The sequence below is a fragment of the Micromesistius poutassou genome (genome assembly GCF_964030765.1).
Source record: "Micromesistius poutassou genome assembly, chromosome: 16".
Lineage (NCBI taxonomy): Eukaryota > Metazoa > Chordata > Actinopteri > Gadiformes > Gadidae > Micromesistius > Micromesistius poutassou.
Window position 1 is genome coordinate 4,725,210 of NC_140286.1, and position 27,632 is coordinate 4,752,841.

The 27,632-nt window shown below is 42.6% G+C and overlaps 2 protein-coding genes across 3 annotated transcripts; both read left to right on the plus strand.

Annotated features, from left to right (window-relative positions):
- Nucleotides 1–4,294: 4,294 nt before the first annotated feature.
- LOC311361400 (solute carrier family 22 member 13-like) lies at nt 4,295–19,869 on the plus strand (the record flags this gene model as incomplete). Of its 2 annotated transcripts, none has more annotated exons than XM_084481569.1 (10): nt 4,295–4,669; nt 4,745–4,848; nt 5,228–5,382; nt 6,196–6,364; nt 6,860–6,980; nt 12,360–12,454; nt 12,800–13,014; nt 13,285–13,393; nt 17,670–17,876; nt 19,827–19,869. In XM_084481569.1, the coding sequence occupies 10 exons, from the start codon at nt 4,295–4,297 to the stop codon at nt 19,867–19,869; spliced, it is 1,593 nt and encodes a 530-aa protein (XP_084337695.1). The 2 variants fall into 2 exon arrangements, with proteins under 2 accessions (XP_084337695.1, XP_084337694.1); XM_084481568.1 differs by lacking the exon at nt 19,827–19,869 and adding an exon at nt 18,326–18,410.
- A 1,235-nt stretch (nt 19,870–21,104) lies between these two features.
- LOC311361266 (solute carrier family 22 member 13-like) lies at nt 21,105–27,491 on the plus strand (the record flags this gene model as incomplete). The annotated part of the gene is made up of 7 exons (XM_084481447.1): nt 21,105–21,486; nt 21,851–21,943; nt 22,051–22,219; nt 25,849–25,969; nt 26,517–26,784; nt 26,882–26,990; nt 27,230–27,491. The coding sequence occupies 7 exons, from the start codon at nt 21,105–21,107 to the stop codon at nt 27,489–27,491; spliced, it is 1,404 nt and encodes a 467-aa protein (XP_084337573.1).
- Nucleotides 27,492–27,632: the final 141 nt, after the last annotated feature.

The window sequence follows — 27,632 nt, forward strand, 5'->3', positions numbered from 1 at the left end:
CTTCTCTGCAGACCCGTGACAAAGATCTGCCTTCTTCAGGAGTCGACGGAGTCGTGAAGGCTTCCCTTCTTTTCCATGGATTTGGATTATATTGACTTTTGCCTGACATGACCTTTTTTCGTGACTTTGGATTGACTTTACTTTGGGGCGGGTTCGGTTCAAGAAGGATGAAGACCTGCAATGGCCATATGAACTATGAACTCTCTCCTTGCGCACAAAAAATCGCAAAAAAAGACAAAATGTGAAAAATAGAAAAAAAAAAAGAAAATTGTAATTGTATTGTTTTTCTATTATGAATTTATGCGTTGGTAATTATTACTACTGTGTAATAACATGTAATAATTAGGGGCCGGAATGTTGGTGACAGGTATAGGCAGACTGACAGGTCACGTGGTGTTGGGGCTACGTCAGTCAGGATCAGTGGTAAAAGTCAGCTGTTCACGCGCGGGTTTTTCTTGAATGAAATGTTTGAGATGAGAGGGGGTGGACGGGGGAAGTCCAACTTTGCTGACCGCACAATCTATTAACATTTAACGCACTTTAGCACCGATCACTTTAGGACTATGCTACTATGGAACGTTTTTAACTTATCTCTAATAAAACCAACAAAACGCAGTACCCATTTTAAAGTGATTCTTTGAACAAGCAGCGCGTCTGGCAAAAACAGATTTTCCCGATCTAGCCTCTCGGTGACTAAATAAGTGGTTCGATAGTCGCCATACAGTGGAGTCCGAGTGAAATAGGCAGGTAGGGGTGGGCGTGTTCTGTGGCTTTAAAAGCCCGCCCCCTGACCATGGCAAATGTTGCAGCCCTACCGCATGTGCTCGGTTCTGCCCTCTTGTGACTATGTGAGAATATTACCTCTTAACTATTAAATGTGCTCAGTGCTGCTCCCTGTGGCTATGTGAGAATATTACCTCTTAACCATTAAATGTGCTCGGTGCTGCTCCCTGTGGCTATGGGAGGATATTATGGCTGAAATATGTCACAGTAGTAGTGGTTAGGCTTAGGTTAGTAGTGGTTAGGGATAGGGTAGTAGTGGTTAGGGTTAGGGTAGTAGTGGTTAGGGTTAGGGTTACGGTAGTAGTGGTTAGGGTTAGGGTTAGGGATTGAAACTTTCCACGCCCCGTGAACCACGTTTTGCCACTGGACGTGAGTGAGTGACGGTAGCAGTTGGAAGTGACTGTCCATGTCCTACAGGCTGCAGCCAGACCCCACTCAGAAAAATGGGAAACAAAGCATTCTGGCAAATTGAGTAGATAAACAATACTGTACAACTTATTTATATATTAAATAAAATATAAATATATAATTAATTAAGGGCCTTGTTTCAGAGGTCCTTACATATATATTAACTATTGTACTTGAAAATAAAATTAACATTTAGTGAAAACATTTGTTGGTTCTTTTGTCAGAAATTTACATTTACATTTAGGGCATTTTGCAGACTGTTTTATCCAAAGCGACTTACAATAAGTACATTTGTCATAAGAAGTGAAACAATATATTGCTGTCGGTACAGTAAAGATGTTCATAGAACCAAGTGCAAGTACTAACAATCGCTAGGTTAACCCATTCCCCTAAGAGCAGTGATAGCTAGCTACTGCAGATGCTACACAATTAAGTACTATGAATAAATACAACATACATTAAGTGCCAGGACACACAACATACAATAGTGGGAGGGGGGGACTGGATGGCTATGCAGAGTCTAGGAGAACTCTGAACAGGTAAGTTTTGAGTCTTTTGCGAAAGCTGGTGAGCGACTCTGCGGTCCTGACATCGGCAGGAAGCTTGTTCCACCACTGTGGTCCCAAAACAGAGAAGAGTTGTGACTTCGCTGATCGACCTTTGCTTGCTCTTAGCGATGGCGGTACCAGATGTCCTGCTGATGTAGTGATGTTTGCTGTGCAGCATAACTGATTGTCTAGTACCACACCAAGGTTTCTGTCAGTTGGAGAAGGAGATACAGTGATGTTCTCAACAGTGACCAGTAAGTCCATGTGTGTGCGATCTTTCCCTAGCATTAGGAGGAGCTCAGTCTTGTTGAGGTTAAGCCTCAGGTGATGGCAGTGGTCCAAGTGCTGACATCTGCCAGACATTCAGAAATGCATGTTGCAATCAGGGTTTTGTCAGAGGAGGGGAAAGAGGAATAGTCGAGTGTCATCAGTGTACCAGTGTGCATGTCAGGAGGGGACAACACAAAAGGTGGTAATCCTATGGGCCTAGCCAACGAGGCTGACACCTTTAAAAAATATATATATTACGCATATTATGAGTAATATCTGCCTTTGAAGTCACACCACCAAGATGCTGTGAGTAACTTGATATTGACATGTGCTACACCTGTAGTGTGAGAGGACATCTCTGAGTCGTTTCACATCAGAGACAGGGATCTGGCAGGGAGGAGGGTGAGAACAGGATGAAGGTGAAACCCCATTTACTGTTAGGAATGGGTACTTTCTTCAGTCGTGATTAATGTGTCAATGATCCAAATTACTATTTAAACTAACAATTTTGTTTAAATGTTGCAAGTCCCAACAGTTTTTTTTATTGACGGTTAGGTTTAGAACATCTTCTCGGTTACGGACACTTCAACAACCTCACAAAAGAACAAAATATAAATAGTTAGTTCATTTGTTACATATCTAGTGCAGAAAAAGTAAAGATTTGCCCCTAAGGTCCTGTTATCTTCCATATAAAGTCCACCCTAGAGGACTTTACCCACCGGTGAGATGTGTTTGGTTTGTTTCAATTTCACAACTATCTTTCTTCTTCTTTCTACAGAAATATGGCCTTCATGAAGATAAGAACTGATCCAAACATGCCTAAACAAACAAACTAAAGATCCACAAAGCTATTGTTGAAATACAACACACAAGGATATCATCTCAATCATGTTTGACCTAATTATTCTCAGACGCTAATACGCAAAGCAACGCACAGTGTATTCAGGAAGCCTGTAATAAACTGGTCAGGGTTAGGGCATCTTGCTAGGAATGCTGCGGTGATTTCGGATCGAACCCAGTAAATTGAACACCAAAGTCATTACCTTACCATATCCTTCCTAATATTTTTCTCATAACTTATTATTTTCATAGATGATTTTACTAGATAATACTGCATGTGAACCTTTTGATATATACTGCCATTTCCACTATAAACTGTTTTTGTTTTTTTATAAATGACAATCATTTAACTACCTTCTTAAGATGGTTTGCTTTGTTTTTGAAATGTCCCTTTCTCTTATTTTCCAATTTGAATATGAAGCTATATCATTATGCATAGTCAATGGCCTTTCTAGGCACAGTCAACACCCGCCCCCATATATGTATATTTGATTATAAAATAAATAAAATCAATGTATATGTATTATAAAATGTATTATAAAAAGATATGTACTAAAAACCTTTTAGGTTAGGGTTATAAAAAAACAACTCTTTCTTCAAATGTTAGTAGTGGCCAATTCCCAAATTATTTATTTATTCGTTGATGAAGACAATAGATGGTAGGGCAGGTGTGGACGGTTTGTGCACAAATTACTCCTTTATTGTTTACCTTTATTGCAAACCTGGTGTACTTTTATTTATTTTGTGTTGTGTTTATCAAAGTCAATTTTAAAAGTGTTTTCCCTTAAAGGAGAATTCCGGTATTTAGGACTTTGAGCCCCCTTTCTGGGTTGTCTAGGATGAAAAAGAGTGGTTGACACCGAAATGTTGACGATTGGTCCTGTCTCAGGTATTTGGCTCATTTAGACACATTTATCGTGTTTTGTAAAACGGATACAGAAAGGGGGGCTGTCGCAGTCGTGAACCTGTTTTGGTTCTGCATCGAGTTTTAGTGAGCGGACCAATCACAGCCCTTGCTGCTGCATCGCCTCGACGCAAGGTTACAATTTTTGGGAGGTGCACGTCAGGCCCTTGCAGTGGACACAAGGAAGGTCCACAAGGACGTATTAGGTCCATAAACCCACTTGCGTTGCGTCAACGTGACACCATAATCAGTCCATTAAACTGACAGGCTTATCACTTCTACAACCTAACCCTAACCACAGGAGATAAAAAATGTACTGAGTCTTCACATCCATGGGGGCTGTGCCCTCCAAAGAAATTATTTTCCATCGACCTTTCCACACGGATACAGCATTTGGCCTGTCCTGCATATTTTTTTCAATTTTTTCCCCATGTCTTCTTTCAAAGATAACGAGCAAAAAGGTTAAACATTGATGGACTAGATTATGTAAAACAATCTTTTGAGTAACGTCTCAGAGCAGAGGTTTTCATTCCAGGGCACCATGGCAGACTTCGGAGATATGCTGAGGGCTGCCGGAGACTTTGGATTATTTCAGAAGTTTCTACTTATAGCCATTTGGTTCCCCTTCCTTTTACTATCGTTTATCTTTGCCAGCGTTCTCTTTGCGGAATCAAACCCGGAACGCCACTGTAACACGGACTGGATCCTGGGGGCCGGTCCCAACTTGACAGAAGAGGAGCAGCTGAACCTGACCATTCCCCGTGAGCCAGATGGCTCCCTCAGCCGGTGTCTGATGTTCACTCCGGTGAATTGGACCCTGGACTCCATCCGCCAGTATGGCCTCAACCACACCACCACCTGCCGGGATGGATGGGTGTATGACCGGACCCAGTACCAGGCCACCATAGTCACAGATGTAAGTCGTAGTGTGTTATAGGGTTTGTGGTTTTGAGAACAGTTCTTGTTTCACAGCTCTATGTGGTTCTTACAGTTTGATCTAGTTTGTGACAAGGCGAACATGGTGGAGGTGGCCCAAACGGTGTTGGGGGCTGGCATTCTTATCGGTTCACTACTGTTCGGACCTTTAGGAGAATCGTGAGTTTTATCTGTTACGTATTTGGGGTGGTTATTTTCAAATTATTTATAGGGATGGAAATTGGCAGGGACCTCACAATACAATATTTTTACAATGATTTTTGAGTACCGATCTATCGCGGTTCTGTAAATATTGGGATTCTGTAAATGTAGTATAGGATATTCAATTTTAAATTTTACGTTTGTGGCTTACAAAAATATAGTATAAATATATATATATTTATTTATGAGTCAAAATGACGACACAAGTATTGCATTATTATTAATTCTGTATTCTGTATTTAGGTTTATGTATTTCACACATCAACATCAAAAATATTAATGAATAAAAGTGGGACACAAATTCTAAATAATAACAATTAAACACTATTTCTGCAAGGTTTGGCCGCAGACGGACCACTCAGATTCCAGTGATGTTCCTTTTTATATTCACGCTCACAACTGGCCTGTGTCCCAACTACTACTTATATCTGGCCTCCCAGTTCGGGGCAGGCATGGGGTATGGGGGCTTCCGGATGAACGCCATTGTACTGAGTGAGTACACCGTATGCATTACGTCTCTTCCTCTTCTCTTAGTAGTCTTCACTCAGTTCAGAGTCCAGTGCAAATATAATGTAAAGACTGACATTTTAGTCAAATATTAAGTGTAAGTCATTCACCATAACCTTGGATGTAAATATATAACATAACTGTTAATCTTCAGACAATTCCATCCAAAGACTCAGGCCTACAGAATAATGTAAAGCTGAACCTGTATAATATAGTTGAACCTGTACTATGTACGTTTGCCGAAGGTTGGGGACAGAATAAAACGATTTATTGAGAAAAATCCCCCCACTTTCTAGTTCAGATATGTTTCAACAGAGTACTGAGCTGCAGTCGAAAAAAGGACACAGTGCGGGTTTCAATGACACGTTAAAGGTCCCATGACATGCCACCAGGTGTGGTGTGATCAGCCGTTACAAGCCATTTTGAAAATCTGTCTGTTATGACATCATAGGTGGGCGAGTCCACCAAGATGTGTGCTGGATAGATCAGTCTACCAGCCTACTCAGTGGACTGTAGAAAACGTTGCTCATCTATCCATCATACATCTAGGTGGACACACCTATCTGTGATGTCATAACAGACAGATTTTCAAAACGGCTTGTAACGGCTAATCACCACACCTGGTGGCATGTCATGGGACCTTTAAGAAAAAGGTGTTTTCCATGCACTATTTCTTGGACCTCAAAACCAAAACACAAAAGGCCTTTGTCGACATATGTCGGATCGTCAATGGTTTATGCCACATGGGCTACTGCTGGCCGAATACTGACCCACGACCATGACTCTCCTTCCCTGCAGTGACCGAGTGGATAGGGATAACCAAGCGCTCCCTGGGCTCGTGTGGGGGCCAGTTCTCGGGGGCTGCCGGGCTGGCGAGTATGGCGGGGATCATGTACTTAATCCGTGATTGGAGGCTGGCTCAGTTGGTCATGGCGGCGCCGATGGGCCTGGTTGCTGTCTACATATGGTGTGTATGGGTCACGTACAGCAGTGGGAGACAGGGGTCACATGTAATGATGATTCAGGGGGCCCCTGAGAGGGAGAGGGCCCTAGATAGGGCGCTGGAATATAAATAATATATTTTGTATTAATGGGCTATATCCCTTAATATTTTAAATTCCATTAAACATTGTGAATTTCCTATTTATTAATGTTTTTCAATAGATAAAAGTAGTGTCGCAACAAACACAGTTTTATTACATTCATTATCCTGCAAATGCAAGGGCTTTTATCAGTGGGACACAGGCTCAATCACCATTGTCTTACCTCATTCAGCACTAGATACTGACTCACCGATTTACAGGAATATCTTTTAGATATTCACACAATTCATAATAGGTTAGGTCTTAACAGCATAATTGCTGTGAGGATATAGGGTTAAATGTAGCAGATAAAATATCACAGCCAGGGGGTTGCTAATTTATGTTTTGATTCAAAGTAATTTCACCTTACTTTTGGAAAGGTTTATACCAGAGTCGGCCCGGTGGTTGCTGGACCGGGGGAGGACAGAGGAGGCGAAAGAGTTGATTCTCAAAGCAGCAGCCATCAACAAACGCAACGTTCCAGAATCCCTATTCGAAAAGGTATCTTGCAAAGTTATATTAGAAATAAAAGGCCCAGATCGAGTGTTGTGTATGAACGTGATAAAAGAGCGGTGTTCATTGAACGTGCTCATATATTTGGTGAATGGGGAGCTGAATGTACCCGGTTGCAGTTACTGAATGTTGACAACTTACGCCAGTGGTGGCTGGTGGTTTTTAAAGTGAGGGAGGAAGGACTGCGCGCTTGGTTGCCATTGGCCTGCTTGCACTGTTAGTGGCGTATGGTGGCATAAGTATGTGAGAATCAAGTTGTTTCAGGGTGTTTTGGTGAACTACAAAATAGAAGGGATAATTATGTGAATAAAATGTATACAAATCCACCAGTGGCAGCATTGTACTTTGAAAGCTGGTGGGCAGCATGTCTTGGACGGGCAGAAGGAAATGATGTAAAGCCAATTAGTCAAATCAGGCATACACTTGATTTGTAAAACTAAATAAAAAAAATCTGGACCTCATTGGGCCTATTTTTGCCCTCAATGATTGAAGCTATTGGTTGTAATTTGGGTATGTTTATTTTCAGCTACAATTGTTTTAAGAAAAAAAATAAGACACAAGACCAAAAGTGATGCCATTTAGGTCCGTGTACGAAGTATAATTCATTTACAGTTGTTCATGTTGTATAATGAAACAGGCCAGTTTAGGGGGTATTTCCTAATTTCATTGTCCGAGACGTGCAATGCAATTCAGCGCGCCAAAGCGTCAGCTTGTTTCATTAACAAAGTTGTACAATGATATTTGAACAAGGAAGTCGAGAGCCGGAAACAGAGACAGCTCGCCTTCAAAGTAAAGCTCGCCTTAGAAATAAAAGTTGTGAATAAAACAAATAGCCTAAATAATGAACATAATTCATAACTGTTATACAGTCATATTTCTGCCACTTTCCCACAATTGTGAATAAATTGCCAATGGGCACCAACACTGGAATTATTATAGAGCGCTGTGATTCATGTATGCATGTAATGATTCATTTATATATTCATCAACTTATTTACTTGATTAAGGCTACTTAGTCTGTTACTTTGGGTGAACGTTAAAGGTTAAATAGTGTTGCGACCTGTGATGAGTCTGACTGGTAGAAAGAGTTGATTTACCTTGACTTTATTGCTGGCTCTGTTGTCATGACAATAACGCCACTAGCTATCCGATGTAAAAATCCTTTAAGTTTATTTACCGTTCTCTCTCTTAACTAGGCTACATAAATAAAATTAAAAATATATATATTTTTGGTGGATTATCCTCTGGCCTGTATAATAACAAAATTAATGCAGTGGTAAGTAAAGAGCAATACAACAAAATCAGACACGCCATGCACCGTGTGCTTTCGCAACTTGGGAGGTGACTAGCCTTTATTTAAATAGACTAATTTGTCACGTATTAAGTAGTAATAATCATTATTATTGCTTTTTATTTTTCAGACCGTATACATATTTACATCCTGGTTATATATACATATTTACATCCTGGTTATATATACATATTTACATCCTGGTTATATATATATATTTATATATATATATATATATATATATATATATATATATATATATATATATACACTTACATCCTGATTCTACTGTACTGTTGTTGCATATTTTGTATTGTAAATAATGTTTGTTGCATTTTCTGATAGTCCTTTTCTGCACAATTTCTGTAGGCATTGCCACTTTTCATTTCACTACACATCCTGCATGTGTATGTGACATTTACAATTCTTGAACTCTTGGACTTCCTTGTTAAATGACATGTAATTGATTCAGTGTAGGCTACACAGATACACTTTATGAGAGCAAAGGGCATTAATTCATTACAGTAGTCTGGGCAATCTACATTTTTTTAATACTCAATGTTAAGGAGGATCTTCCTCCCTCTCCTCACTGGAGAAGCCTCCACTCTTACGCACTGTTTACCAGCACCCAAGGATTTACTGCAACTGGTGTTAGATTTCAGCTTATTTCTAAACTGTTTGTATAGACTCTGTGTTGTGTATTTTTTGTCGTAGTAATAATTCTTGAAGTGGAAATCAAGGAAGCTTGACAGGTTGGATCAGAGGGTCGAATAGATGGTTTATTCCAGGATGTAATACAGCAAGATACAGACTTAGGTTGAATAATCTATAGTGTAGGTGGGTGAGGAGCAGTCTCCTGACGTGTTCCTTGGCTGTCGATCCCTCTTCTCACCAAACCAAAGGTTTGAGGCGAGTATTATAATGAAGAAAATGTGATTAACAAAATAACAGATGCAGTCTCTCCCTTGATAAGGTATATGGCCCTGGCTATGCCCCAGACGACCGGGTTGGTTCATTCTTGTTGGGACATAACAAATGAAGGAATGTTGGAAATAAAACCTGGTATCAGTAGGAGAGGCACATAGACTTAAGAAATGTGAAAACAGAGAGACGATAAAAAACACCAACATTCTTCACTGGCATGATAGCATAGCTTCGAACAACAACGTAGCTACCGCTGAAGCCAATAGTGTATATGAATATTTGAAATTTTTATGAACAAACAAGTAAAAACCAAACGTTTTTATGCAGATTGAGCCCTCCGGGTCTCAGGAAACCAGTCAGAACGTCAGCAACATTGGCAACTAATTTAAAAAGACATATTGAATTGTAGCATCCAACCAGTCTTGGGAAGTATTTTCGACTTAATGATTATTAAGTCGCAAGAAGGGTAAGCCGCAAATTTCCTCCACCCAAGTCAAACTAAGAAACGTAGAAATTAATCTTGATTATACACAGTAACTAATTTAGTTTGGGCTGTGGGCAGTGGTAATGCATGGGGGGCTGGGGATGGATTGGTAGGAGAAGACCCTTCTGAAAAATAATGGAATAGAATAAGAAATTAATGTGAACAGTTAAGTTCCTGGGACTGTGAATTTAGTTCAAATTTAAAAATTGTGAACTATGAATTACTTGCACAACACCACATATAGTTATATCAAAAGCCTTTTTATCATAATATATTTATTTAGGTCTACTAAACTAACTTATTTAATGGTATGTATTTACTTGTTTATTCTATCAAGTATCATTAGCATGCATATAGGTTAGTCTTCTTATTTATAACAAACTTTAAGCATTTTGATGTTTCTGTTACGATCGAACGGGAGGAACCCAAGCACAGATGCAGACACTGGAGGTTCAATTAAACCATAGGTTCATTGTACGGAGGATGAGAACAGTAGGGAAACAACAGGAGGTGGACAGGCGAGGTCGGAAGACCACGCAGGGCTGAGTGGGTGGATGGAGAAGATGGATGGACAGGCAGGCAGTGCTACAGGCAAGCAGATGAGCACACAGGGAGGATGTCAGGTAGGTAGGGGGTTGTTGATCCTGGGGCAAGGAGAACATGGAGATTAACAACACAAGGAAACATGGAACACAAAACTAATCTAGAAATATTCTCTGGAGCCAAGAATATGTTTCTACCACTGTAGTTGAAACAACAGTGGTGGGTGAAGAACCAGGGTTTATATGCAACAGGGATGACAAATGGAGATGGATTGGCAGGTGTGCATCTTGACCAGGTGGGACATTAAGGGAATGCCTCGTCCATTTCACAGACGTGAAGACACCAAGAGGGGGACACAGAGCATGTGAGGATCACTGTGTTACCCTGAGATGGAGGAATACCCGTGACAAAGTCAAGGGCAATGTGGGATCGGGGGCAGCCAGGGACTGGCAGAGGATGGAGCAGACCAGCAGGCGGTTGATGGAAGGATTTCGTTTGACCACCAGAAGTGCCGCTTCAGAAGAGAGAGAATGTGGCTGATTCAAGGATGGCAGTGCACCCCCTGAAGGAGCAGGGAGAGGACTGACAAATAGACGATGAGTAGGGCCATTACCTGGGTCTGGTTCAGTGAGTTGGGCCTCACAAATCACGATTTAATCTCCCATGTCACTGCAGCCACCACATAGGATGACGGGAGGATATTGTCACAATATATATGTCAGCATCTGCCTCAGCCGTCCAAGAGAATGGAGTTGCAGGAGAGGTGGGCTTGGTAAGGGGTCCTGCCACTCTGCTATTCCCTGATGAACCAATGGTAGAAGTTGAAGAAGCCAAGGAAGGACTAGTGCTGTTTAACCGTCGTTCGTGTAGACCACTCTGCCACGGCCTGCACCTTCTCTGTCTTCACCTGCCCACTCTCAATGATGTAACCCAGGAATGTATGACAACGAACCAACATGGAACTCACATTTCTCTGCCTTGACGTACAGCTTGTTCTTAAGGAGTGTTACGACCCCTAATAGTATCCAGGGGGATCGGGGAGTAACAAAGAATATTTTAGTTTCCGGGGGACAAGGAGGAGACACAGACAGAGGTAACGGTAAGCAAAAAGGTTTATTGACAGGCCAAAGAACTAAGAACCACTCTCCCAAAAGAGGAAAGCACAAAACAAAAGAACTAACTCCAAACCAACCAAATACTCTACTACTCAGAACTACTCAGAACTACAACAACAGCACTCTGTCACTAGTTCCCACAGACAAACAACCGTCGACTGCTTGATTGCACAAAAGGCCCTGTGCAGCTGTCTGCTCCCAGCTTATATAGCCATCAGGTGAGCACAGGTGCACTCAATTTCCTGATTGCCAGGGTTGCAATCAGAAAGGGGGGGGAAAGGTCATTTGGGGAGAGAACACAGTAGCCGTTTCTCAATACCAAGTACACGGACTACGTACTCGAGGACTACTCGAGGAAGTATGTACTTGGCAAGTCCGGACTTTCAAGTACAGACTTCCGAGAACGCGAGTACGCACTCTGCAATTGGAACAGCAGCGGACTCGATGATGCATTCTGGGATATTTAACGGTCCCAAGTCCACACAAGTCACCTCCGATGCATCCTCGGTAGAACAGCCTCATCGAGAACGCATCGAGAACACTTCCGGGTTTTACGACAGTACTCGCGTACTTAGAATTGGAACAGTGCTTGGGCTATCACTGATGATGTTTACCGAGAACGCAAGTACGCGAGTACACACGAGAACGCGAATTGAGAAACGGCTAGTGAAACACAAACACAACACAAACACAACACACTACGTCCGTAACAAGGAGTCTCTTGAGAACCTGTCTCAAATGGATGATGTGTTCCTCCATGTTGCGGGAAAAAAACTGAATGTCATCGATTTATACAACGGAACAGTTGAGGAAATCGCAGAGAACATAATTTACAAGAGCCTGGGAAACAGCTGGGTCATTGGTAAATCCAAAGGGCATAACCAAGTGGTGGAAAGCCGTTTTCCATACGTCTCCCACCCTAATTCTAGCAAGATGATGGGCATTCATGAGGTCCAGCTTGGAGAAGATGAAAATTAATTTCTAATATAATCTCATCTAATCCATAACAGATTTCTGAGAATAAGACTGTGGAGAAAGGGGGAATATGGGTCCTTATCAGATCACCTGTGCTTCGAAAACGCTTCCTGATCTTAACATTATCTTGGTGAGTTGTAGGCTACCCTCTCTAAATGGACTCAATGGAAATATTGATCAGAAACTGAAAGCAACCTAGCACTCATAATAGCATAACATTTCTGTTACAACATAAGGTCGTAACCTTGTGTTGTAACAGAAATGTTATGCTGCTTCCACAGAAAAACAAATCATCATTCCATGCTGGTGTCAGTTTAATTATCTGTTTGTGTGTTGTTGTATCCCTTTTTGTACTGGTCACAAATATTCAAAATGTGAAAAAGTTTTGTCCTTGTGAAATACATGAAATAAGTAGAAGAAGACAATGACCTGCGTCTAACATTTTTCTTAAACTCTTCCCTTTCAAATATTTTAGGTTTGCATTGAACCTCACCTTTAACTGCCTCGGGTTTAACGTGGGGAAGTTTGGGCTGGACATCTACCTGACCGAGCTGCTGTTCGGACTCACAGAGATGCCAGCTCATGTGATGTGCTTCTGGGTGTTGGAGCTTGCAGGCAGGAAGCTATGCCTGATGTTTACCCTCCTGGTGGGGGGTCTAGTATGCTTCAGCATCCTAGCTGTTCCCGCAGGTAACACACATTCCCGGATACATTATATAGGTGGACGGGACAGTGTAGAGGTGTGGGTAACACATACACAACACTCAGTTGCTTGTAATCTGCAACCTCACCACTGGATGCCACTAAATCTCTCACACTACACCTTTAATGACATGCATCTGTATTCACTGTTAGGCGCTGTTGACAAGAGGGTCTTCTTCAGTAGTAAATCAGATGTTTCTTTGAAGCTAAAGACAGTACATTTGGCTTCATATGCGTTTCCTCTTTGTGACATCACAGGAAATGCCATCGCTGTGACCGTGTTGGCTATCACAGCGCGAATCCTTATGACCTTGGGTTCGAGCATATCCAGCGTTTACATTCAGGAGCTGTTTCCCACGTCCTCGAGGTAAGACAACAACACACCTTGAGGTCCTTTGAGTGAACCTCTGAGTTTGAGTCAATTTCTCACTCCTCCCCTATGTGGTGGCGGTGATGATGATGAAGGTGGTTGATGTTTCTGAAGATAATTGTGCCGCTGATAATGGTGATGATGAAGATTTGTGTTGATGAAGAAGATAAGGGTGATTATAATAATGATTATCATTGATAATGTTGATGAAGGGGATGATGATGATGATAATGAAGAATATGAGAATCTATAGTTTGTTTCCATCAACCTCCATTGCTCGATTCAACAATACATTTTGGCACTTTGACTACCGGATCAGACCGCAGCAAAAGCCTTGGACTTTCCTATCGCCAACATGCCTCTGTACTCTGATGTCTCAGGCACGGAGACTGGGAAATGCACAGACTGCACCAAACTGCAACAGACAGTGGCTTTATTTGAAACGAGGCTAGCAGCATTAGAAAAATGCAAAGGACTCCTCCAGGATACAGTGCCGGGTGAGTTTGCTGAGCTAGCTCAGACAAATACACAACAGGATGATCAAAGCTACACTGTATCCTTCCCGAAGCCGGACAAGAGAGAGACAGTTCCAGCTGCCTCTCACTTGCACAGAGTCGGCTCTAAGCCCAAACAACATTCCAAAGTGAATCAACAAATTCACTCAACTCCAAATGCTAAGCTTCCCAAAGCTAAAATCAGACGGATTAGCCAATCGCTGAAGTTTACCATGCTGCTGAAGAACCGGTTCCTGCCACTCCAAGAGTCCACGAACGCGCCTGCCACCCATGCACCCCTAAGCCCCGAGATGCGTCCAGACGGATGTTGTGGACAGAGACCATGACCCTGTTGCCAGAGAGGCCAGCTGCGCATGCATCTGCCACCCGTGCATCCCTGAGCCCCAGGATGCGTCCGGACGGACGGTGGGGACAGAGACGGAACAAGAACCAATCGGCACGGAGTCGAGCTGTGCATGCGTCTGCGACTGCCACACCAACAAGGGTCCATCTCACAGAAAGCAGATGAACCAGACACTCTGATTGTAGGAGACTCAACCATAAAGGATATAACCGGTAAGAAGATCAATTTCAACTTGTTCTGGGGGCACAAATATCTTTTCAGAGCAGATGGCCTACACCCAAACAGGTTAGGCTCAAAACTGTTAAGGGAAAATCTTCTCTTCTCGCTCTCCCACAAATCTACCCTGTCATGCCATGAGAAGAAGCGAGACTACAGCCTCCCCCACACATCTACTGTCCCACTATCTGACACACAGATAGCAGACAGACCACAGACCTTGAAGAGAGACAACAGCCCACCCGACACCATCGACACCATGCCTTCCCCCTTTGCTGATGCTGGCTTGGTGAGGAACGGCCACCCCCCTCCTCTGCACTCCCCCATCGATGATGACCTCCAGCACTCTCCCATCGATGATGACCACAAGCCTCATCTCTCCCATAGCCACAACAACAACTCCAGTTCCACTGTCTCCTCCCTTTATGATTTTCCAGATGAATTTAAGAAACTGAGAAATGTTGGCATCAAACTTGCATCTGCGTCAATGATACCATCCCCACATCATGACCACAGTCTCATAACATCCAAGCGGAGGGCGCCCCAGCCCTCCCCCCCCGTACTGATAGTAGTCCTGATTATTACTGAGACAAAAAAGGGTTCACCCGTAGACACAGCACAAAGGAAGTTTTGCATAATCTGCTGAACCCAAGGTTGCCTACATCAAAACATGGCAACTTTTGCATTCCTGCTGTAACCACTAAGAGAGTAAACAAAGGGAAACTTAGACACTGCTAACCTCTCAAATCTCATACCTATTCCCTCCAAACCAAAATCAACCTTAAAGCCTATCAATAACATCAGGATGGGTCTACTTAATGTTAGGTCTCTTAATAACAAATCTTTTTTAGTTAATGATTTTATTACCACTTCTCTACTGAATTTCATGTTTTTAATTGAAACATGGCTAGAACAAAATAACAGTGCAACCGTTCTGATAGCGACAGCTCCTCCCAACTATAACTTTTTTGATGTATGTAGATATGGAAAAAGAGGTGGAGGGGTTGCTGCTATATTTAATAATGTATTTCAGGGGAAACAGATGTAGAAGAAGTAGAAGAAGACAATTCTAGACCTGGTTATCACAAAGGGTCTCAATGTTTCAGATCTCTCTGTGACTGATCCTTCACTGTCTGACCATTTCTGTGTTTTCTTTAATATATATTTTATTCCCGACATACAGACAAAATCAAATACTGTCAAAAAACGGTATATCAATGAACATTCTAATGAACTTTTTAAAAAGGCCATCTCCTTGCGACCACCTCTCATCACCTTCTACTGATTATCTTTTAGAAAACTTTTTTCAAAATTTGAACATTTTGAAAGTCATAGATGTCATTGCACCTTATAAGGTTAAAACGATTTCTGGAAAGCAAAAGGCACCCTGGAGAAAAGCTGCTTTTGTAACAGCCCAGAAAAAAGAATGCAGGAAGGCTGAACGCATATGGCGTAAAACAAAAACTCTATAAAGAGAGCCTCCGTGCCTACAATTTAGCAAGAGAATTTTTTTTCTCCAATATCATTAAAACCAATACTAATAATGCTAAAACACTATTTGCAACTGTTGACAGACTGACCAAGCCCCCAACACAAATTCCACCTGACCTTCATTCCACTCAGAAGTGCAATGAGTTTGCAGCATTTTATACTGATAAAATTGAAGGCATCAGACACGCCATCAATGTCTCTACTTTAAACAAAAATGTTGGACTACCACCCTATTCAGGCAAAAGTAACGTGGCAATGACATGCTTTAATGTCATAGACTCTAAAACTCTTGTGGAAACTGACACAACTGAAGCCATCCACCTGTTGCCTTGATACTTTACCTACCAACCTCTTTGAGAATGTTTTTGACTGCCTAGCAATAGACATATTGCAAATAGTTAACAACTCTCTCCAATCAGGCAATTTCCCAAAAGCCTTAAAAACCCTTTTAAATAAGCGGAGCCTAGATGCCTCTATTATTAACAACTACAGACCAATATCAAATCTACCCTTCATAAGTAAAATCATTGAGAAAGTTGTCCTCCAGCAACTTATTGACTTCCTGGCATCAACTGGTTGCTATGATATCTTCCAATCCGGATTTCGACCCCTTCACAGCACCGAGACCGCCCTTATTAAAGTTGTAAATTACATCCGTCTTAACACAGACTCTGGCAAAATCTCAATACTAATGCTACTAGACCTCAGTGCTGCACTGTAGACCATACAATACTTTTGGACAGATTAGAAAACTGGGTGGGGCTTTCAGGCACAGTCTTAAATTGGTTTAGGTCCTGCCTACAAAATAGGAACTACTTTGTTTCCATTGGCGACTTTGTTTCAGAATCAACAAACGTGTCATGTGGAGTCCCACAAGGTTCGATCTTAGGACCCTCTCTATTCAACATCTACATGCTCCCACTAGGGCAAATCATGCAAAATAACAATATTTACCATCACTGCTATGCTGATGACACGCAAATCTATGTATCGCTGTCACCAAATGACTATGAGCCCATAGATCTGTTGTGCCAGTGCATTGAGCAAGTCAAAGACTGGATGTGCCGAAATTTCCTTCAACTAAATGAGGACAAAACCAAGATAATTGTATTTGGTTCTAAAACCGAAAGGCTTAAAGTTACCCAACACCTTCACTCTCTGTCCCTGAAAACCTCAATCAAAGCCAGAAATCTAGGGGTTATCATGGATTCAGATTTACATTTCGACAGTCACATCAAATCAGTTACAAAATCTGCATATTATCACCTTAAATGTAGCAAGACTTAGAGGGCTCATGTCTACCGAAGACTTACAAAAACTTGTACATGCCTTTATCACTAGCAAGCTTGATTACTGCAATGTTCTCCTTACAGGTCTCCCAAAAAAAACTCTAAGGCAACTACAGCTTGTTCAGAATGCTGCTGCTAGAGTTCTAACAAAGACCAACATTTTTTAACATATTACACCAATTCTTAAATCGTTACATTGGATCCCTGTATGTCAGAGAATTGATTTTAAAATCATGTTGCTAACCTATAAATCCCTACATGGTTTAGGGCAAAAATATTTTACTATTCTATTTTACTTTTTACTTATCTATTATTTTATTTTATTGTATGACAATGTTTATATGTGAAGCACTTTGAGTCTGCCTTGTGTATAAAAAGTGCTATATAAATAAAGTTGCCTTGCCTCATGATGTTTTCAGACATACTGCAGCTGGACTAGGGGGCCTAGCGACTAGAGTGGCAGGGCTGTTGGCTCCCTCACTCAACCTGCTGGTGGTGTACCACTACTCCATACCCATCTCAGTGTTCAGCAGCCTCACCCTGGTGGGTGGAGCCCTCATCTTCCTGCTCCCAGAGACACGCGGGAGAGAGCTGGCAGACTCCACCGCACAGGCTGAGGTCCAGAGGTAACAACTGATCCCATCATCAATAACAGGATTAGGTCCAAATGTAACAACTGATCCATCATCAATAACAAGCCGAGGGCCGGAGGTAACAACTGATCCATCATCAATACAGGCTGAGGGCCGGAGGTAAAAACTGATCTATGATCAATGACAGGCCGAGGGTTGGAGATAACAACTGATCTATAAACAATAATTGATCTGATTTTGAAGTTTGGTTTTAACTGCCCAGCTTGGTGTTGGTCTAGGTTGTCACTCTTGTCCAAGTTGTGAAATACACAAGCAAACACACACACACACACACAGTCACGCACGCACACACACACACACACGCACGCACGCACGCACGCACGCACAAACACATACTCTGATCATGACCACAGTTGTACAACACTGTACCATCCTGATTGTCATTCTTGCACATGCTAATCTGTGTTGTGTTTCAATGGCAGTGATCGAACAACAATGGAGAAGGGAAGAAGGTCTATCAAAGATGAGCACACTGCTGTTACTGCAATGACCTCAAGCAAACTCTAGGCTCACGGCCACATGACCACCACCACCTTCAAGATGATCCTCAAATTATCCTGTGTGTGTGTGTGTGTGTTGGTGTGTGTGAGTAGATGGCAGAGGAAATAAGATGGTTTAAAATGTAGAATTGAAATTGTAAATCTTGTTTGTGTATTTTCAATCATCTATTATAGTTAAATGGGTATCATTGAGTTGATTGTGTTCACCTGTCTCGCCATGTTTTTAGGGTTTTTTTCGGTTTGTTTGCTCTTGAAATGGCTCAGCTTATCTTGTGATCATCATATTGTGTCTTGTGATTGTGTGAATTAAATTTTTCATAAAGTCAAACATTCTGTTAATTTAGATATTTAATTTAATATGTGTCCTGAGTACAAATCTTTGAAAGTTGCTTGAGATCAGTGGTATTGATATTCGGTGAATGGGGAACTGAACTTTTTTGCCCATTTGCAGCTACTGAGCACACTGATTACCGGCACCTGAGGATTTACTGCAACCGGCATGCCAGAATGGCGTTTATAAACAATAACAACAACATAGCTACCACTGAAGCCAAAAGTTCATACTCATATTTGAAAGAGTTTCATGAACAAAGGAGTACTGATTTGTACGACAAAACAAATTTATGAATTGAAGCCTCCGACCAGACTTTGGAAATATTTACAACTCAATGACGATCATCACAAGAGCCACAAAATTCCTCTACCCATATCAAACTGACTTTTACTGTATTTTGTGAAAGACCGGCTGCGGATAGCTTGGTTTTTCACTTTCTGCATAATATGCCACATTGTTTAAGTGGTAAAACATATACTCACAATGTTTTTCGTTGGCTTTTAAAAGTAATCTTCTATAGTATAAATACATGTTAAACCACCTAATTTATTCCTCATTACCCAAATAAAAAAAATGTATCAAACATTTCCTATGCCTTGAAAAGGCCTATGGCCTGCATTCTATGCAGTAAGGCCCCCCCAGGTGAAACATTTTGAAGCAAACACCACTCTGATATTATGTATGCATGTTTTACCATCTTCTCCTGAACCGTTTTTCCAGTCGTCATGATACATGCTTTATTGAATTCTGCACCTTATTTTCCATATAATTCCACATGAACCCTGTTTTCTATTCATATCATGTGGACCATGTACATGTAAGTACCAGAGATAACTGAAAAACATCTATGTGAAAAGTGTGAAAAACGGCCTACTTCTAAAATATATACTGATCACCCATGCAGTTTCAGCATGTCTAGTGATTGGAATGATGGTCATTATAATGAATGTACACTTCCAATTCAAGTACATTTCCATATGAAGTCCTAGAACCTTTTCAATTTCAAATAAATGTATTACTAATCGTTTTGAGTTATAAATTATAGGTGCAGTATGTAAGATTTACTGGCCTCTAGTGGTCAGGTGACAGATTGCAACAAACTGGATTTCCACCACCCCCCACACGACTTTAAAAAGGAAAATCTACCGTAGCCTGTATTGGCCTGAAAGGTGCAAGTAGGTACTGTCTTCAACAGAAGCAAGTGGCAAAGTGTACATATACATTAAATAAGACATACTTATGAATATCATATTCCATTTCTGCCCCGTCTGTTTTCGGCTAGATGCCACTCAATTATACACACTGCACCTTTAATGTAGAGTTCTAAAACAAAAAGATAGTTGCTCTAACAAAGTTGACATTTCCATCGTTTTCTTGTCAAACAAATGACGGAAAAACAAAGAACATTTAGATTTCAGGGTTTACAGGGAGACAGGCAATTGTTTATTGAGCACTTCCTGTTCTTGTTCATGTTGGCAGTAAGAGAGGATAGTGAGTGAATATGCATCTCTGGAGATCAAGACCCTCCCAGCAGTGGTGGACCCTTTGGTGGATCCTTTGGTGGCTCCAGGCAAAGGTGACCAGAATTGTTGACGGGGGGGGGGGGGTATCAACTTCTCCAAAGAAATATGCGCTGTGGTAATACGTGAGGGAATCCAAGTTGATGGTGGTTAAGACGACCCCCCCCACCCAATGATAAATAGGTTAACTGTATATTAACTATTGTACTTCATAAATGTGGTTAATGGAAATCTGTATGTTTATATGTATTTTGTAATGTGTGTACATATTTTAACATTCAAATAAAAAATACATTTAGTGAAAATATTTGTTGGTTTTTTGGTCAGAAATACCCCGCTACCTCACATGTGCATGTCGGGGGACAACCCAAGAGGTGGTGATCCTATGGGGCTAGCCAACGAGGTTGCCACAAAATGTTATCCCTATTAGCTTTCAATAAAAAAATTAAGCATATTATGAGTAACATCTGCCTTTGAAGTCACACCATCAAAATGCTGTGAGTAACTTTATATTGACTTGTGCTACACCTGTAGGGTAAGAGGAAACATCCTGCCTTGTTTCGGGTAAATAAAGACAGCGCCAAGATGCTCTGAAGTAAATGGTAAGAATAAAAATGTCTCCATGCCTGCAGTCATTATGTAAATGCACCTGCTAGGCATCTGCCTAGTCATACACACCGGCACACTTCACTGTAAACTTGCAGATGAGGACAGGATCGGCCGCAAGGAATACCATGACCAGCGTTAAGCGCACCATGGTTTACACATGGTTTAGGAGCTAAGCATTGATAGTCATTGTTTTAAAAAGAACCACATTTGTGGCGCAGTGCTGTTTCAGGGCCTGATCATGATTGACTTCGGAGAGATCCTCAGACATGTCGGAGAATTGGGATTATTCCAGAAGCTGCTTCTTCTCGCCCTTTTGTTCCCGAATATGATCCTGTCTTTAAACTACGGGAGTTTGCTCTTTGTGGAATCAGACCCGGAGCGCCACTGTAACACGGACTGGATCCTGGGGGCCGGTCCCAACCTGACAGAAGAGGAGCAGCTACACCTTACCGTTCCCCGGGAGCCAGACGGCTCCTTCAGCCGGTGTCTGATGTTCGCTCCGGTGACCTGGACCCTGAACTCCATCCGCCGCTACGGCCTCAACCACACCACCGCCTGCCGGGACGGATGGGTGTACGACCGGACCCAGTACCAGGCAACCATAGTCACCGATGTAAGTTGTGCTGTGAAGTCCAATGAAGGGATTTAGATTTTAAACATGTAGTAGTAATTCTGACTTTGAACTGTTCCCTCACAAGACAATCACAAGACACATCCTAATTCCTCTTTCTTTTGACAGTTTAATCTTGTTTGTGACCAAGCTAACCAGGAGAAGATCGCACAGACAGTATTAATGTCTGGATATCTTCTTGGCTCCCTCTTATTTGGATACTTTGCCGAGTCGTAAGTGTATTATTCAATGAATTATTAAGCAGAAACTTTTATACAAGAGCATGACTAATCGTGATGCACTTCTTTCTAGGATTGGCCGGAAGCGTGCAATACAAATACCAACAGTGCTTTTGATGATCTTCGTTGTGGCAGCTGGATTCTGTCCAAACTACTACCTTTACATCGTGACCCAGCTCATGTCTGGGGTCGGGATGGGAGGCTACCGAGTCAACAGCATTGTGCTTGGTAAAATATATGAAACTTATAGTAATCATTAATAAATGCCTATGCATGCTGTTTGGCAAGTGCCTTTTTCTGAGAGTTGGCGCCCCTGTTCCTTTTCCTCCCCGCAGTGACCGAATGGATGGGCACTTCCAAGCGGTCTCTTGGCTTGTGTGTTTGTCAAATATTTAATTCTCTGGGAAGCATGTCCCTGGCGGGAATCATGTACCTGATCCGGGACTGGAGGCAGGCGCAGCTGGTCATCGCCATCCCCATGGCCTTGGCGGTCATCTACATATGGTGAGTAGTTCCGATCTTTGTTCTTATTGTCGTGATTGGCTGGGAGAAACTCTTGCTTGTAGACCATTGGTTGCGGAGCATTCGCCACTACTCTTTCTAGGCCATGACCACACTAATTCAGATGGTTTTTTTTACCTCTGTTTTGGGGTCTTCCTGATGAAAACGCTGATCTTTCTTGAGCCGTTTACGTATAACTTTATAGGCCTACTATATAACCATGCAAGATGAGATCATTTATAGATTTGTCATTGTTTGAGTGTAGGCGGCAAGTGTTTCGAAAATGTTGGTGGACACGAAAACTATTTTTCACATTTACATTTAGGGCATTTAGCAGACGCTTTTATCCAAAGCAACTTACAATAAGTACATTTGTCATAAGAAGTGAAACAATATATCGCCATCGGTACAGTAAAGATGTTCATAGAACCAAGTGCAAGTACTAACAATCGCCAGGCTAACCCCATTCCCCGTATACAGCAGTGATAGTACATGCTACAACTAAGTACATGCTACACAACATGCATGCACAACACAATTATGTACATGCTACACAATTAAGTACAATCAATGAATACAACCTGTATTAAGTGCGTTCATCAAGTGCCAGGACGTACAACAAACAATAGTGCAACAGACAAATAAGGGACTGAATGGCTATGTAGAGCCTAGGTGAACTCTGAACAGGTGGGTTTTGAGTCGTTTGCGGAAGCTGGTGAGCGACTCTGCGATCCTGACATCAGCAGGGAGCTCATTCCCAAGATAGAGAAGAGTTGTGATTTAGCTGATCGACCTTTGGTTGCTCTTAGTGATGGCGGTACCAGATGTCCAGCTGAGGTAGTTGAGGGGAGGGATCGAGCTGGGGTGTGTGGTTTGACCAAGGCTTGGAGGTAGGCAGGGGCAGTTACATCGACTGCCTTGTATCCTTGAATCTGATGCAGGCTACTACAGGGAGCCAGTGGAGGTGGCGGAAGAGGGGAGTCACATGGGAGAATTTAGGTAGGTTGAACACGAGGCACGCTGCCGTGTTCTGGATACGCTGCAAAGGTTTAATAGCAGAGACCGGGAGTCCAGCTAGGAGCGAGTTGCAGTAGTCCAGGCGGGAGATGACCAGCGCTTGGACTAGAAGCTGAGCTACTTCCCTTGTGAGGAAGGGCCGTATCCTGCGGATGTTGTAAAGTGCAAATCTGCAGGATCGGGCCACTGTGGTGATGTAGGCGGTGCAACATAACTGGTTGTCTACCAAGGTTTCTCGCAGTTAGAGACAGAGATACAGTGATATTCTTGACAGTGACCAGTAAGTCCAAGTGTGGGCAATCTTTCCCCGGTATTAGGAGGAGCTCAGTCTTGTTGAGGTTAAGATTCAGGTGACGGGCAGTCGTCCAAGTGCTGACATCTGCCAGACATTCAGATATGCGCGTTGCAATCAGGGCTTTGTCAGAGGAGGGGAATGAGAGGAATAGCTGGGTGTCGTCGGCATAGCAGTGATATGAAAAACTGTGTGATGTAATTACATAGCCTAGAGATCTGGTATAGAGGGAGAACAGAAGGGGCCCCAGTACAGAGCCTTGAGGGACAACAGTGTCAAGTGTGCAAGGTTTGGACAAGGAGCCATTCCATGTGACCTGATAGGTGTGATTCGACAGGTAAGATGTGAACGAGGATAGGGCCGATTTAGCAATGCCAAGTTCGGCGAGAGTGGCAAGGAGGATCTGGTGGTTCACCATGTCAAATTAGGTCGAGGAGAATAAGAACCAATGAGAGGGACGAGGCTCTGGCAGCACAGAGGGACTCAGTCACTGTGAGGAGAGCTGTCTCAGTGGAGCTTTCCTGAACCCTGACTGGTGAGGGTCAAGCAAGTTGTTATGTGAGAGTTAGGTTGGTTAGAGATGGCACGTTCAAGTGTTTTAGAGAGGAATGAAAGAAGAGATACTGGTCTGTAGTTCTGGATCTCGTGGTGTCAAGGGTTGGTTTTTTGAGGAGAGGCTTTATTCTGGCAGTCTTGAAAGACGCAGGAACAATGCCTGAAGTGAGGGAGATATTGATGAGGGTGGTAAGAAATGGCAGGAGGTCGACCGAGATGGTCTGGAGGAGAGAGGAAGGGATAGGGTCAAGAGGGCAGGTGATGGCGTGGTTGGAGTTAACAATTCTATTGACCTCTTCGGAGGTGAGGGGGATGAAGTGGGTAAAAACAGAGGTGGGGATGGGTGGAGGGAGGATGGTGGCAGGGGTAAAAGTGGTGCTGATGTCCCTTGCCTTCTGGGTAAAGTAGGTGACAAAGTCGTCAGCAGTGAGGGAGGAAGGAGGCGGAGGGGAGGGAGGGGTAAGGAGGGAAGAGAACATGGAAAATAGTTTCCTTGGGTTGGAGGCGGTGGAGTTGATTTTAGACCGGTAGAAAGTTGATTTGGCTGTTGACACATTGGAGGTGAAATCTGAGAGAAGGTGAAGATAGTGAGGTAGATCATTAGGACAGTCTGATCTCTTCCATTTCCTCTCAGCTGCCCGCAACTCTGCTCTATAAGACCCCGAGATTCAGACAGCCAAGGTGGAGGAGGTGAGGATTGTGCAGGTCTGGAGTGGAAGGGACAGAGGGAGTCCAAGGAGGAGGAGAGGGAAGATAGCATAGTGTCTGAGGCTTCCTCAGTGGATAGTTGGGAGAATTGTTCGACAGAAGGTGGTGAGGACAGAACAGTTGAGGCAAACGTAGAGAGAGAGAGATTTCAGGTTACGGCGGCTGGTGACAATGTGAGGGGTAGAGAGGAGGGAGGGAGAGGACTTCAGGGGGAGAGAAAAAGCAACAAAGTGATGGTCAGATACGGGGAGCAGGGTGACAGAGAGAGCCGAGGTACTGCAGGACCTTGTGAATATCAGGTCAATTTGGTTACCAGCCTTGGGGGGAGAAGGGGAGAGTGTTAAGTCAAAAGTGGCGAAAAAGTTGGTTAGTTCAGGTGAGTGTAACTTCTGTGGCAGGATGTTGAAGTCGCCAAGGATAACGAGTGGTGTGCCATCTTCTGGAAAGCAGCTGAGGAGGGCATCCATCTCATCATAGAAATCGCGGAAGGGACCTGGAGGGCGGTAGATCACTACAATGAAGAGCTTGATAGGCAGGGTGACAGTGACAGCGTGTTCAAATGCAGATCTGGCCAAGTGTTCTAGTGGAAGAACCTGGTAGGACCACTTCGGCGAGATGAGGAGTCCAGTCCCTCCTCCTCGCCCCCGATGGTCTTGGGGTGTGTGAGAATGAGAAGGTGGTGGACAGGGCAGCAGGAGTAGCAGAGTTCTCTGGAGTGATCCAAGTCTCTGTAAGGGCCAGGAAGTGGAGGGTCATCAGGGATGCGTAGGCCGAAATGGAGTCTGCCTTCTTGACCGCTGATTGGCAGTTCCAGAGTCCTCCCATTACTTCGAGGTGGGTGTAGGTGGAGGGTGGTGGTTGGCACAGATTGGACGGGTTGCTGTGTCGAGCAGAGCATTTATCTAGCATAATGAAGACATGTCCACTCATTAGACCCAACTCAGCTGGGCTTACTTAACTAAAATGAGAACAGTTCAAACCAGCTACAGTGTTTAAGCAGGTTTCCGTAGCCCCATGCTGACAATCATTCCCTGACCCTTGCATCGGTTTGGACCAACAGGTTTATTCCCGAGTCAGCACAATGGTTGTTGAAGCAGGGGAAGACAGAGGAAGTGAAAAAGCTGATTCTTAAAGCAGCAGCCATCAACAAACAAACAGTTCCAGAATCTATCCTGGATAAGGTAAAATAACTGCAGCTACAATTTGGGTTTTATTCCTTTAAAAATAACTTCCCTGATACCTCAATCACTTCATGGGTGCGGATGCTGATACACATTTCTATCTTGTTTTCTAGATTTCTGAGAAAACGATTGTGGAGAAAGACGTAATAGAACTTTTAATCCAATCCTGTATACTAAAGTATTTTGTTATCATAACCTTTATATGGTATGTGACACTCTTAAATACCTCATTCATTCATATTCTATGCAATATTCCATTAATAATAATTGTCTTCATTTATATTTTGTAAATACCTGTAAAAAAAGTAAAAAACATACATGTGTATGATATATATCTTACATATTGATGTATATATATATACATACTGTATATGTTTTATTTTTTATACATTCATATATCAAGGTATAATAAGTGTATAACATGTATAAGTAATATTCATTTATCAGTAATATTAATGTTTAGATAAATATATATATTTCACAAACTCCATGTAAAATGGAAAGCACAATTTCATCTCAGAAATGCACCTGTCCCTGTTCCGAATAGCTTGTGTTGATCATTGACCTCCTTCTCTCCTTGTGCTCATGGTCTTCCTTAAGGTTTTCCATCAACCTCGCCTACCTGTGTGTTGTCTTCAACATCTCCAACCTGGGCCTGAACATCTTCCTCACCCAGTTCATGTTCGGCCTCACTGAGATGCCCGCCCACATCCTCTGCATCTGGCTGCTGGAGATACGGGGCAGAAAGGTCTCCCTCATGGCCACGGCTCTCCTCGGTGGATTCTTCAGCTTCTTAGTCATCATGGTTCCCAGAGGTGCAGTTTGGAGCCGGTGACGGTGCAGTTCAATCAAAGATTAATAGGAGTTCTGATGTTTCGATTAGTTATTGATTATTATGTCATGTCGTTATAGACCAAGCCCTCCTTGTTGGCGTCTTGGTCATCACAGGGCAGTTTTTTTTGATCTGGGGAATGTCCATATGTCATATTTACATCCAGGAGCTGTTTCCCACATCCATAAGGTAGGCCTTGATATATATATTTATTTTCCTAATTGTAAAATATTTTTGACAAATATATTAAATTGATCATAATTACTTCTAGTAGATGTAATCTAATAAGAATAAACATTAAAAAGATTGTATGTACATTTTTTGGAGTAAAAAGAAGGTCAATAAACACCCCATTTGTGGTAGAACTTCTTTTGTATATATATATTTCTATATGTATGGGATTTATCATCTTTATCCGCCGGTTTCAGACACACGGCCACGGGACTCTCCACCTTGGTGATGAGGCTGGCGGGGCTGCTGTCCCCGCTCCTCAACCTGCTGGCGGTGTACCACTGGACCATACCCATCATAGTGTTCAGCACCCTCGCCCTGGGAGGGGGAGCTCTCACCTTCATGCTCCCAGAGACCCGGGTCGTGGACCCGCCGGACCCCCTGGACCAGATGGAGGCTATGGACCACGAGGGCAAGCAGAAGTCGGCCGACGGCTCGGGTCAAAAGGCGAAGACGTAGTAGACATGTGTGTGTCAACGTTTGAATGTTTGACATGGTTAAAGGCCCCCTACGCGAGGCTGATAAGTCATTCCAAGGCATTTGAAAAAAGGGAACCTTTAACTTTGTTGTGTCATGAATGTTGAAGTGATGAATGTGTAC